The sequence below is a fragment of the Melanostigma gelatinosum genome (assembly GCF_949748355.1).
Source record: "Melanostigma gelatinosum genome assembly, chromosome: 17".
NCBI classification, from domain to species: Eukaryota; Metazoa; Chordata; class Actinopteri; order Perciformes; family Zoarcidae; genus Melanostigma; species Melanostigma gelatinosum.
The window spans coordinates 5,588,691-5,600,820 of record NC_136650.1 but is presented as its reverse complement, the minus strand read 5'-3'; the positions used below and the strand labels follow the sequence as shown (position 1 = coordinate 5,600,820).

The window sequence follows — 12,130 nt, the reverse complement described above, 5'->3', positions numbered from 1 at the left end:
GGTTGTACACACACACACACACACACACACACACACACACACACACACACACTCGTCGGTCAAAGGTTTTGTTGCAGCCTGATGGATGAGAGCACTGCTCTACGTATTTGAATTGTCTGTCACCTTTTAGTTTGGAGGAAACTTGCAGATTTAAATAGGAACAAGTTCCTGTTTTAGTGTGAAGTGCACAATAACGCGGCCTATGTTGATAAAGCACCGTTTGTGGTTCAACAAATTCAAAACAGAAAAGTATTTGGGAGGGAAAGTGGTTCCGCCCGTATTCTCCTCTGGCATGTAACACTGTGGGGGACATCTGTACAGAATGACCAGTCAGCTGCTGTAGACTGTCAAAGCAACTCCTCAACCACCATTTCATCATGTCTACCATGCCTTAATACCAGGGTCCCCGGGCCCCTTACAAAGTCTCGCACAGTCAGCTTCTCAGTATCTTAGGTTTCCAACAGCCATCCGCCCCTACATGCGGGCTTTTGTCCGTCCAGTAAATCGATATTTCTGTAATCGCTAAGCCGTGCAGCGTGTGAGAAAGATCCATGTTCCTGCTGGAGCGTGACTTCCTGACAGCTCGATGCTTTTTAATTAAAGGCCAATGCCAGGTCTGTTTGGGTGGGTGGGTGGGGGGGGGAGGGAAGGAGTGGGAAAAAAAGAACTGTGAAGACGATATGAGAGGAACGACAGCAGAGGAGGGAAATATTTGGCGCCAATCTAGTTTTAATTTATTACAGAGTTTGACTCGCTGGAATGCGCCGCATGAAGACTGTGAAAACGCAATCATGTGATCAGTTATAGGCTGTTGGGCTCAATTTGTGTTGTGTTATGAGGATATGAAGGGCTATCAGGATACAGGAGGCGCCCGAAGATGAGTGTCTGGACGCTTGAAGATGTTAATCAGACGGAGACGCGCCAGAGCACATTTTACTCTCACGAATAATGTTATTGAATCGGTCCTCGTCTCCAGACACATTAATCCTGAACTCAACGTCCCAGTCAGCTGATTGTGGAGCAGATCTGAGAGAACAGTCTTAAGAGGGAAAGAATGTCTGACTCTGAATCTCCTTCCCTCCGGCACCACCAGGGGGCATCCTCATGTACGGCGCGCTGGTGCTGTTTGAATCTGAGTTCGTGCACGTGGTCGCCATCTCCTTCACAGCGCTCATCCTCACCGAGCTGCTGATGGTGGCGCTGACGATCCGCACCTGGCACTGGCTCATGGTGGTGGCCGAGTTCTTCAGCCTGGGCTGCTACCTGGCCTCGCTCGCCTTCCTCAACGAGTACTTTGGTAAGGAGACTTTTTCTGTTGTTACATAGAATAGTTTGATGTGCCAGATAATATCAGGTTTTTGGCAAAACAGCTGTTAATTAAGTTTTGTTATCCAATAATCTGTAGATTTTATTTTCTTTCTAAATTAATCCATTTTTTGACCCTTTTTCGATATAAATTTAACAAAACAGAAAAATGCTGATTACAAATATCCCAGAACGCAAGAGGAAGTATTCACATTTCTTGTTTTGTCCAAACCACCCATCCAAAACCCAAAGAAGTTCAGTTCAACCATCACATGTGTAAAAATCACACAAATAAAAATCTATGAATTTGAGACGCTGGAATGAATGTTAAGATAGTTGCTGATTAAAGGGAAAGTTTGGATTTTGTGCCGTGGGCTTGTATGAGGTGCTTGTTCATAGTCTGTGTATTGTAGACAGTGGATGATGGTCGGCACAGCCCCAGTTTAACAGACAGGAAGTACCAGCACGAGAGCAAAGCAATACTGCTGTGGACGGGGCAGCAGCAACACATGTTTTACACACCGAAACAAATCATTATCATTCTAAGTGTACGTGATATTTATATTTTCACGGCCCGTTCTGACGGCAAAACCACTAGACTCATTTGACAAAAACACTCATTTAACACAGCAGTTCCTGGAGTATTACAGCAGCCTCGGGCGGTTAGTTAGTGTTATTGTGTGACTTTGGTGTTTTTAAAGAGTTAGTTCACAATAACACGAACTAACTAACTAACCGACCGAGTCGGTAGACCAGGAACTCCGTGTTCTGTGAGGTTAAACTACTGTTTTTGTCAAAGGAGTCTGGTGGCTTTGAAGAGAGCATGGCCAAAGGGCTGCCTGGCATCAAGGTAAAGCTGTACATATATTCTTTATACAGCATACACTTAAAACTATGTTCTTTTTTTAGTTGTCTAAAATACTTTCTCTGTCCACAGCAGTGCGTTGCTTTGCTCCCGTAGCTCCTACAAACCCCACTTCAACACAATCCGAACCATCCCCTTTCATTTCCCCGTCGATCAGTTTCAGATCTACTTCTGCGGAGCGCACCGCTCCGTCTTCCTCCTCGTGAGCTCACAACACAGTCGTAGGATAACTTTACTGTTTGGTTTGAGTCCAGTATTGAGCGGGCCGATCACTTCAAGGGGCCTCAGTCGTCTTGGCTGCACCTTGTGTGTGTTGATCTTGATGTGACGCTCCCTGACACCCAAGTGTTTGTGCAGCATTCAGCCCTCAGCTCTGTGCTTTTATGGCCCCCCCCCCCCCCCCCCCCACCCCCACCCCCCTCTGTCCACTGCTGACCTGTGTGCCGCCCTCATTCTGTTTCTGCTGCATTACCTTTGCTTCTGTGTGTCGGCGACAGGCATAGGCAGGGTGTCCTTTGGAGCTTTCCTTGGTAGGTGTGCAGCCTGTAAAATGTGTCTCCTCGTTCCCTCATCCCCGTCTCTCTGCATCTGTGTGTTCTGGTTGATGGTTTGCTGTGTCGTCATTTTGCCTGCTTGTGTCATTCCTCTGTTTAGTGTTCATGTTTAGTGCTGTGACAGCATGTTGTGATTGGATTCAACACATCAAGACCGTCATCTGATTTCTGACTTTCCAAGCAACTGTTCATGTTGCTTTTCACCGCTTGTACTGACTCTTTCGTTGCTCGATTGAATTCCCATCCTCCTGTGCAATCATGAACACATAACTAAGACACGTGTACTCGAGCTGTTTTCTCTTCCGTTTGCTCCCCCAGACTTGTCGTTCATCACCACCTGGCCTTTCCTGTGGAAGGTGTCCGCCATCACGCTGGTGAGCTGTCTGCCTCTCTACATCATCAAATACCTGAAGCGCAAGTTCTCCCCGCCGAGCTACTCCAAACTATCCTCATGAGCCCAACTTGGATCACTAGGATTGTTTTGTAGTTTCGTAGTGCTTGTTTCAGCACTTTTTACTTTTCTTTTTTTGATCTCTGATCCTCAGCGATGGACAGTTAAGGAACCACTGGAACAATCGCACATGGAGAGAAATGAATCTTGTTCTTTGGATTATATCACTGAGATTTGGGATTACTTGAAAACAAAAATAGAGCACATGAAAACATCGACTATAAAAGAATGGATTTAACCAACAGAAGGGCGACATGCTGCCAGCGACTGCACTTCCAACTTGACCCCAGTCTGTCGGGAAAAAGGGTCAAACTGCCTTCTTTTTGTTTTTAAAGCATTTTAAACAAATCTGCTTCAAATGTCATTTTATACAGGTCTGATGCATTCCTTTCATTGTTTAGATTTTTGTATGTCGAGTTTAGAATTTTTTTTAAGTGTTCTTTTTTTACTCCAGGTATTATAATAATTAGTGGCTGCATCTCTGAGCGGAGTTAAGTTGCTGAAAGGGATTAAGAAGAAATCATTTATGTGAATGTTTTCCTGCGTTCCCGTAAATACATAAAGCCTTTACATGCAGCTTCCTGCTGTCAATGTAAAACCTCACTGCGCGTAACTTCTTCAAATAAGAACATTTACGATGACATTCACACGGAGAAATGCTGACAGGTCTCGCTCCGGACCTCGAATGTTCCACGCTTTACGCCCTTTATGTTTTTAAGACGGCGAATGACATCATCAATCCTCATCCCGTGTGAAACCAGCACTCCATCGCGGCGTTCAACGTCGTGTCGTCGGCATATTTGGCCTTGATAACACTGCTACATCTGCGACGTCTGTCGGGGGGCCCCGGTCCTCCTGTCGGGGGCCCCCCGGTCCTCTTGTCGGGGGGCCCCGGTCCTCCTGTCGGGACACGACAGCTCGCTTTGTGCCTCATTATGTCTGTTAATGTGCTGAAGCTTTTGTTGTGGTCACCTCTGCAGCCAGACCTGAACTTCCAGGAGCATGACGGTGTTTTTTGGGGAAGGTTAAACGTACTTTGAAAAAAGTGACAACGAAGGAGCCTGAATCACAGATGGCTGTTTATTTTTAGGCCTTTATCGACAATAAGACTCCCTCTGTGTTTCTGTAGCGGACTTTGACATTCAGCTCTTTTTTTTAAGGAGGAATGAGTTTTATCATTCGCTCCACGTACTGGAGGTGTTGGTGGAAGAAGATGGTTTGACTACGGTCCAGTAAACGGGATGCAGTCTAGCTATGTTTGTCAGTCAGGTTGTCATCTCTTTGTGAATCCTAACTGAGTTGAAATCAGGTTGATCATTCCTAAACATGGCTGTATTATTGAGTCCAAATCGGGGCAACCGTACTGTAAAATGTAGCTACACTGTGAGGACAAAGGACCTTATGTGGGTTGAGAGCGACTGCGACACTTTAATGCAAATTGCGTTTATGTTTTTTTTAATTTCAGATTTACGGTCTTATGACGAGCATTTCCAAATGTTGATTCCTGTGTTTTCTGTTGAGATGTTGTATAAACTTTTCTTTCCGTTCCCAACTACGATTTCCAACAGTCTGTCTGTTATTTATAGTATTGTTATTGATTGATGAATAATAAAAGGAGACGACAGATGCAAAGAAGTTTTCCTTTTTCTCTTCCTAACACTCAAAGACAGGATTTATTCTGCGTGGTGTTCATCCTGTGGCCACTAGATGGAGATAGAGACTGAACCCTGAGCAGGATGTGACAGGCTCGGTATTATTGACCTTTTAGAGAGAGGGGGGGGGGGGGTCGGGTCGAGATATTTCTTCTTTAAACTTCTCAGATTTCACTTTACACAATTGTTTGAGACTCAAAGAGGGGAAGTTATCTAATATGTTACACACACACACAAAACGGATAAATGGACTGTACTTATACTTTTCTAGTCTTCCGACCACTCAAAGCGCTTTCACACGACATGCCATCATTCACCCATTCACACACTGATGGGAGGGGCTAAGTGACACCACCTTGTCGGATTCATACACCGTAGGAGCATCTACGGGAGCAATTTTGGGTTTGAGTGTCTTGCTCAAGGACACATCGACATGCGGAGTCGGGGATCGAACCGCCGGTCCTCTGATTGAAGGACGACCCTGCTCTCCACAGTCGCCCCTGTTAAGATGTAGATCAGCGAAAACTCTTAACAATATAATACTTAAACAGACAAACTAAACACTGGCTCTAGATGGGGCCGGTCACTTTTCTGCGTGGGCCACCGTAGTCCTCCACGTTTGGTTCACAGGAGAAGTTTCAGTTGCTTTCAAACTCACTGCTAGATGCCACCAAATCCTACACACTAGACCTTAAGTTTAAGGGTCCGAGTGCTTTGAACACCACTGAGTCATACCTTAAAGGTGACATATAACCCCTTTCTATGACGACAATGTCTCCAATGAATTTTAAACATTTATAATATGCTATAATCTTCTTATAGCACTGTAACCTTAGTTATAAGCACTCATAAATACTCATAATGCTTCATAACAATAATCTGAAAACATAAGGGGATACACTTTGTAGTCTGAAGAAGGTGTTTAAACCTTTTTGTGGTTAAAAAAAAATCTTTTTTAAACAAACAGGAAATCTTTAAATGTTTCAAATGAAAAGCAGGAGTAGTAGATTTGTTTTATTATTCAAAATGGGGCCCCCCCCATTTTGAATGGGGGGGGCGCGCTATTGGAAACAAATGACTATTCAGCAGTAATTCTAAGCGGAGTATAAAACTTATTTGGAGAGGATCTTTGCATCATAAAGCCTCTGTATGTAAAGAGAGCCACCACAGTTAGAAACGCGTTTTTAAACATGCCAGGATGTAATTGTGCTTTTAAACGTGAACACTGTAGAGGAAGCTTTAATGTATACAGTAGAAGAGAAGATCTATTTTACTGTGTAATCTAAGGCGGTCGTGGAGCAAACAGACAATGTGTTATCAATTTCTCCCCTCAGAGGAGGAAGTACTTTGTGGGATGGAGGAGTGAGCGAGTGATGTGATGGTCCGCTGGCTTTAACATCTCTTTCATCTCCCCGTTCTCACTTTGTAGCAGCGAGTCCACGGGGGGAGTGCTACACTCTAGGTCCTCTTTCACTGTCCCTACAGTCTGTGCGTCTGTGGGAGATCAGCGTGGTGGTTAATGTGCCGCATGAGGAGCTCTGATGGGCCGGATAATGTCCATGTGACTAATGATTTATTGTACGAACAGAGAACAGAGTTGGTCTTTGTTGGATCAATCTTTTCATGTTGATTTTTTTTATGTATTCATTTCTGGTTTCTTGGTGAAACAAAGTCATGTTGAGATTATTCTGATGCTTCTTTTCAAGTACATTTAATTTGATAATTTTAAATTATATATATAATATATATATATATATATATATATTAAATATTTAAATATTTTAAAATATATAAAACTGACAATACTAAAGCCAAGAAATACAACTCGTCAGAAAGCCTTTTCAAATATCAGACGAGACTTAAAATAAATAAGTTAAATAAGTAAATAAGTTTATATGGAGAAGAAGGTCGAGGCTAAGTGCTCCGGTAGTTTCACATGTCCAGAGAACTTCTAGCTGCTCTTAAAGATGGAAACAACAGAAAGCAAAATGTTTTTCTGATGCAGAGAAAACAACAATCAGAATGTGAAGTATCGTGGAAATAAGAGATCGCGACCATGCAACACATGGTCATGTAAGAAATTTGAGCAAAGAACTGTGTTCAGTAGATACAATAAAAGTGTTTAATAATTCATAATTAGTCATAATCATAAGTGTTTTGGAAATGCATAATTAAGATAAACAAAGTGTTTTAGGATAAGCAGCTAGAAGTTTAACATTTATACTGAAGGATTATTACAGAAGGGATTAAGCAATAACTGACGGTCTTTGAATGTGTTAGGAGCTCAGGGAAAGAGAGTCATGAAGACAGGCGTTTACAGAAGTGCACAGGGAAGTTAGCCAATAGGAATTGAGATAAACGGAAGGGGAGGAGTTGCGAACGGATATGAGGGTGGGAGATAGAAAGTGTTTTTCTGCCTCTCTTTAGCGTGTGGTTGCCTGGGACGGCTGTGTCCTGGGACCAGAGGTAGTTTTTTCCAAAGTGGGTTAATATTGTAATATTTCATAGGAGTAATTTACTCCATTGTGTAACTGTAATCGTACTTGCATCAGTGGGATTAAATTCCTGTTAATTGTAAACCAGTTTTGGTGGATTTATTGTTGCAGCGTTGACACGTGCTCTGGCCTCCTCGCTGTGGAACAGACTCAAACTTCCACAGTCACTCAGCGTGATGCAGGTCTGATTGGTTCAATGAAGAAGGTTTATGAACATTATTTAAATTATTTATTTATGCCCCCAAGAATACTAGACTGTAATAACTGACAGGAATTGAGAAAAGTCTGATATATTGGACATTGGCTTGTATCGGGGGGGGGGGGGGGGCGAACTTATTGATTGTGGGTCATATACAGAACATATTAAGAGTCACGGGCCAAACAATAGTGAATGTGTAGTTTTCAACCAACACTGCCAGGAAATCTGTTTCTAGACCACCAAACCGCCACGTGCCATAGAAATACATCAACATAACTACACACCTCTACTGAACAGTTCAGCGTTTGACATTACAGTCACCCTCGTATTACAAAAAGCATTTCTCAATCTCCTGCTCTTAAATGTCATTGAAATCAATTCAATACTCGTAAACTCTAATACGGTGGATGGCCTGAATTCCCCTTTCAAATGTTGTGATGTTATGTGTAAATAAGTAAACTGGCAGAAATCGAAGGGCCGGATTGAAAGATTTCGATGCAATTGTCAGTCCGATATTAAAATGCAACAAACAGAAGAGGCAGAAATGGTGTTTACAGAGATTAAGACAGAGATAATGTCACTAAATGTTGTTGACATCTATATTAATATTTCAAGATATTACCAGTATAAAGGCTCCCTTTCACTATATAAAAGGCACATTTATGGCATTTATGTTTGTATCTCTTGCCTTTTAGGTTTAATTGTAAAATATTTACCAGAGCTCATGTATATATTCATATATGTCATGTTTTCTGCTTTCAGTCCCTAAAGCACTTCGGCTGTCAAATGTGTTTACATCCATTCAGTTGTAAGAAATTTGAGCAAAAACCGGGGTGGTTAGTAGATATAATAAAAGTGTTTAATAATTCATAATTAGTCATAAACATAAGGGTTTTGGGAATGCATAATTAAGATAAACATAAAGTGTTGTAGGATGTGAAGACAGGCGTTTACTGAGGTGTGAGAGTAGGTAGCCAATATAAATTGAGATAGACGGAAGGGGAGGAGTCGCGAACGAATATGAGGGCGGGATATAGCCAAGCGTTTTTCTCTTCTGTTATTTTACGGTCCTGGGGAAGACGTGTTCTCCTGGGACTGGGAAGAGTTTTTTCCAAAGTGGGTTAATTGTGTAATATTTCATGAGATTAATGTACACCATTGCATAACTGTAATTGCAACAGCAGGATTAAAATCCTTTCTGACGGTAAACCAGTTTCAGTAACGTTTTTAGCGCTGTGTGACTGAAAAGCTATCAGTCCACGTGTGCTGGCCTGCTACACTCTCCTCGTGAGGAGTTTTTTCCCTCCACACAGTGCATAGTTTCTGTAAAACCTGCACAGATGAGTCCAAGCCTGCAGAGCCAGCAACCCTGATCCACATGTACCAGTGTAAGTGCAGAAACGCAACAGTGGAGCTTTTACATTGTCAAAGTGGACGTTTATCATCTCGTGTTTCATCTCCTGCTGTTTGTCCGTAACTGAAATTGAAGCCCTCCAGGATGAGGCGCTTGTTGAAACACACTTCTCTGTACGAACTAGATTCAACCCATAAGTGGGATACAAAACACTTACGCAGCAAGAATTTCAGATTCATGGAACATTTGTAAAATTATTATATTTTTTTTCGCATTTCTGCTGCTTTTTTTTAATCTGCTGGAGGGAGACCTGCCATTATGCTATCCTGTTACTCAGCGGCGAAGTGGCTTCTCCAGCCATATTCCATCTGACTGAGGTTGTTGGACTGTTCCACAGCACCGTGTACCAGCAGAGATTAAATTACTGGTATTATTATTATTATATTCCTTGACGGGCGAGATGGGGGAAGAAGAGCTGAGATGTCCCGAAGGAAGGTGCTCATTCCTGGGAAAACATTAAATGATTCATATACAACATACATTCCAGTTCCAATATCAGCTACTGTGATTTACAAATTGCAAACGGCGTCTGCATCTGTGCCAGAAAAGTACTCCAGACGTCCTTTCAAACATTTTATTCTTTTTATGACGATGAATTTGAGGAAGCGAGGTGGTGACCACACGTTTGATCAGTTTTGTTATTGAGGAGAAATAAAGCTTTCATTTCTTACTTGTCAACTGACACCTCAGCTATTATTTTCTTTTCAACTGACAGTTCAGATTCTTTAACTTCACCTGACACTTCAACTGCTAACGGTGCACACACTTCAACTCTCTCCGACACTTTAAATTCAACTGAACTGTTGTTTCCTTTCATTGTTTACTGTTAAACTTACATTTCACATGCTTTCCTGAAGAGTTCTACTGCTTTCAGTGCATACTTACAACTTTAGTGCATTTATCTCTTACTCTTTAAATTACACTTCATTTGCTTTCAGTGCTAACTCATCAAGTGGCATTTCAACTAGGCATTCGACTAACAATTTTCTTCACCCCTTCCATATACTTTTTTGAACTGTTTTTGTCATGAATACTTTCACACGGATGGTGAACATTATTTATCTCGTAACAGTTAAGGCATCAACCAATCATGTTGCGCGGAACGGGCTGAGTTACACCTATTTTTATTGAACAACAACACAGAGGCTCCGTAGTCCGGACCGAGACGGCAAACTTTATTACGGGGCTTTAAAAACTGACATTTCAACTGCCGTCAGGTCTGAAACTTAACACGACATCTTCAAAGGCTTTCAGTAGCTGTAGGTGTGAGGCTTTCACACCTCATTAGCAAACAATTAAGATTTTAGGATGTTTCAGTTGCTTTCATTGTTTGCTGTTCAACTGAAACTTTAAGTGCTTTCGTCGCTTACTCCTGAAAGAAATTGTTGTTCATACTAATTACCCCCCCCCCCCCCCCCCCTCTGAAGAACTCTGTGCTAATTATAGCATTGGTCACCTTCCTCCCAAGGGACGATAGTTTGTTGACCCATAAACTCCTATTTTTCTGTAATTTATGTACTTAGTGACTTTGGTTTTATTTTGACCAAAAGATATTCTGAGTTTTAGTTTTTGCAGCCTTTTGTCAGTTCCACTAAGAACATCAACTTGTTTTTCTATTCAGAGTGAAGAAGTATGTTCAAGGTATCTTTACACTGCTTGTAAGGATGATTTGTAGAGCGGGATCCTCATGTGGACGGACTGCTTCACAGACCTGCCTCAGTGTGTACCACAGCAACAGACTGGTCTATGGTGACCACACTTCCCTGCAGCTACACTCGCTCCATTCTTGGTTCATGGAAGCGGCCGTGGGCACGTGGAGCCTGTGCAGCCATGACCAACAGCTGAGAGATAGTAAAGTGCTGTGTGCCTCGATGGGGGGGGGGGGGCTGTTGCTCAGTGTTGTGCCTGAGTTGACGCCGGCTCTGGGACATTAGGGAGAGAAAATTAACCTCCCGGCCTTCTGCGAACGCTCCCTCGGCTATAAAAACTCCTCCCTTGGCCGTGACCAAGCAACGGGCCTTCACAACAGGAAACAGAGCAGGGGATTCCGTCACAGCGCCGGAGAACAAAAAAAGGAGAACATTGATGGGAGACAGGAAGTCTGACTGTAAGAAATAGCGGGGATGGTGGTGGGGGGGGGGGGGGTGCGGGGAGAGGGTCACCGCCTCTCTGACAGGTCAAATTACCTTAATAGATATAAACAGGCATTTATAAAGGTGCAAACAGAAGATGTTTACTCCCTGATAGCACATACTGACTAACAATCAATAAGATCTATTAATACCAGTGACTCAAAGATTAGATCACCAGGTGGTCAGATGTCTGAGCTCCAAAACTCAACATTTCATTTTCAAGTAGTCACATGAGTCATGAATTGTTTTTGCGTGGTGATACGTGACACCTCATATTTCAGTTTGACGACCTTTTGTTTCTTCATCTCCCGTGTCGCCTCAGGTCACTGGAGGCTGCGCCAAAGACTCTTTGAAGTTACTTCATGTCCCCTGAAACCAATTTTCTCTGCACAGTCTGTACTCAACTTGTGGTCGCGGACAATATTTACGATGTTTTATTATTATACATCAGGAAACACTTCATAAAATAGCAGTTCTGAGTGCACATATGGTGAGAGGGGTGTGTGAGCGGGGATCGAATAAACACAAAGGCGTACAGTCATATCTGTTTTTTCAGTTTCCCTCCAATTCGTTTTTTTCCAAAACAAACAGGTGATTCAGCATTGGGAAAGCCAGCATTTTGGGGTTGTTTCTTAGTTTATGAATAACTTACAACGCTGTCCAATTTTCCATCGTGTTTTTGGTTCGGACACAAATAAAGCCAGGCACTGGATTTTGAGGGTTAGAACTGTGGAAAGAAAGGCGAGTTGAGGTCTTTTCCACCTCGCCGTGGCCAAACCACGTCATACCGGGCAGAGTGCTCGCAGAGTTTGGCAGTACGGGATGGCAGACGTGTGGGTTTGTGACAGTGAGACCAAGCCCCAAACCCCCGATGCTTCACCCCCCCCCCCCCCCCCCCTCCCACGCTCTAAAAGTGATGATACGCACCAGACAGAAACGCAGTCGGGCAATGCTCCTGAGAAGTGGGGATATAAGACTGTATTCAAATGTTTCCTGGACACGAGATGATCTACAGTCTGATTCAATTAGCAATCTGATTGTGTCACTCATTGGCCAAAAGGAT

General features: G+C 42.8%; 1 protein-coding gene across 6 annotated transcripts in view; it reads left to right on the top strand.

The window, feature by feature from the left end:
• atp9b (ATPase phospholipid transporting 9B) overlaps positions 1-4,801 on the top strand; it is a gene marked incomplete at its 5' end in the record, with an annotated part of 54,849 nt that extends 50,048 nt beyond the window's left edge. For 3 of the 6 annotated variants that reach the window (XM_079288076.1, XM_079288075.1, XM_079288078.1), the window contains 3 exons: positions 1,094-1,297; positions 2,668-2,700; positions 3,043-4,801. In XM_079288076.1, coding sequence (XP_079144202.1) covers positions 1,094-1,297; positions 2,668-2,700; positions 3,043-3,179 — 374 coding nt within the window. In that variant the 3' untranslated portion in view covers positions 3,180-4,801. The remainder of the gene's footprint in view (positions 1-1,093; positions 1,298-2,667; positions 2,701-3,042) is intronic. The other 3 variants (XM_079288077.1, XM_079288080.1, XM_079288079.1) reach the window with 3 other exon arrangements.
• Between the last annotated feature and the right edge of the window lie 7,329 nt (positions 4,802-12,130).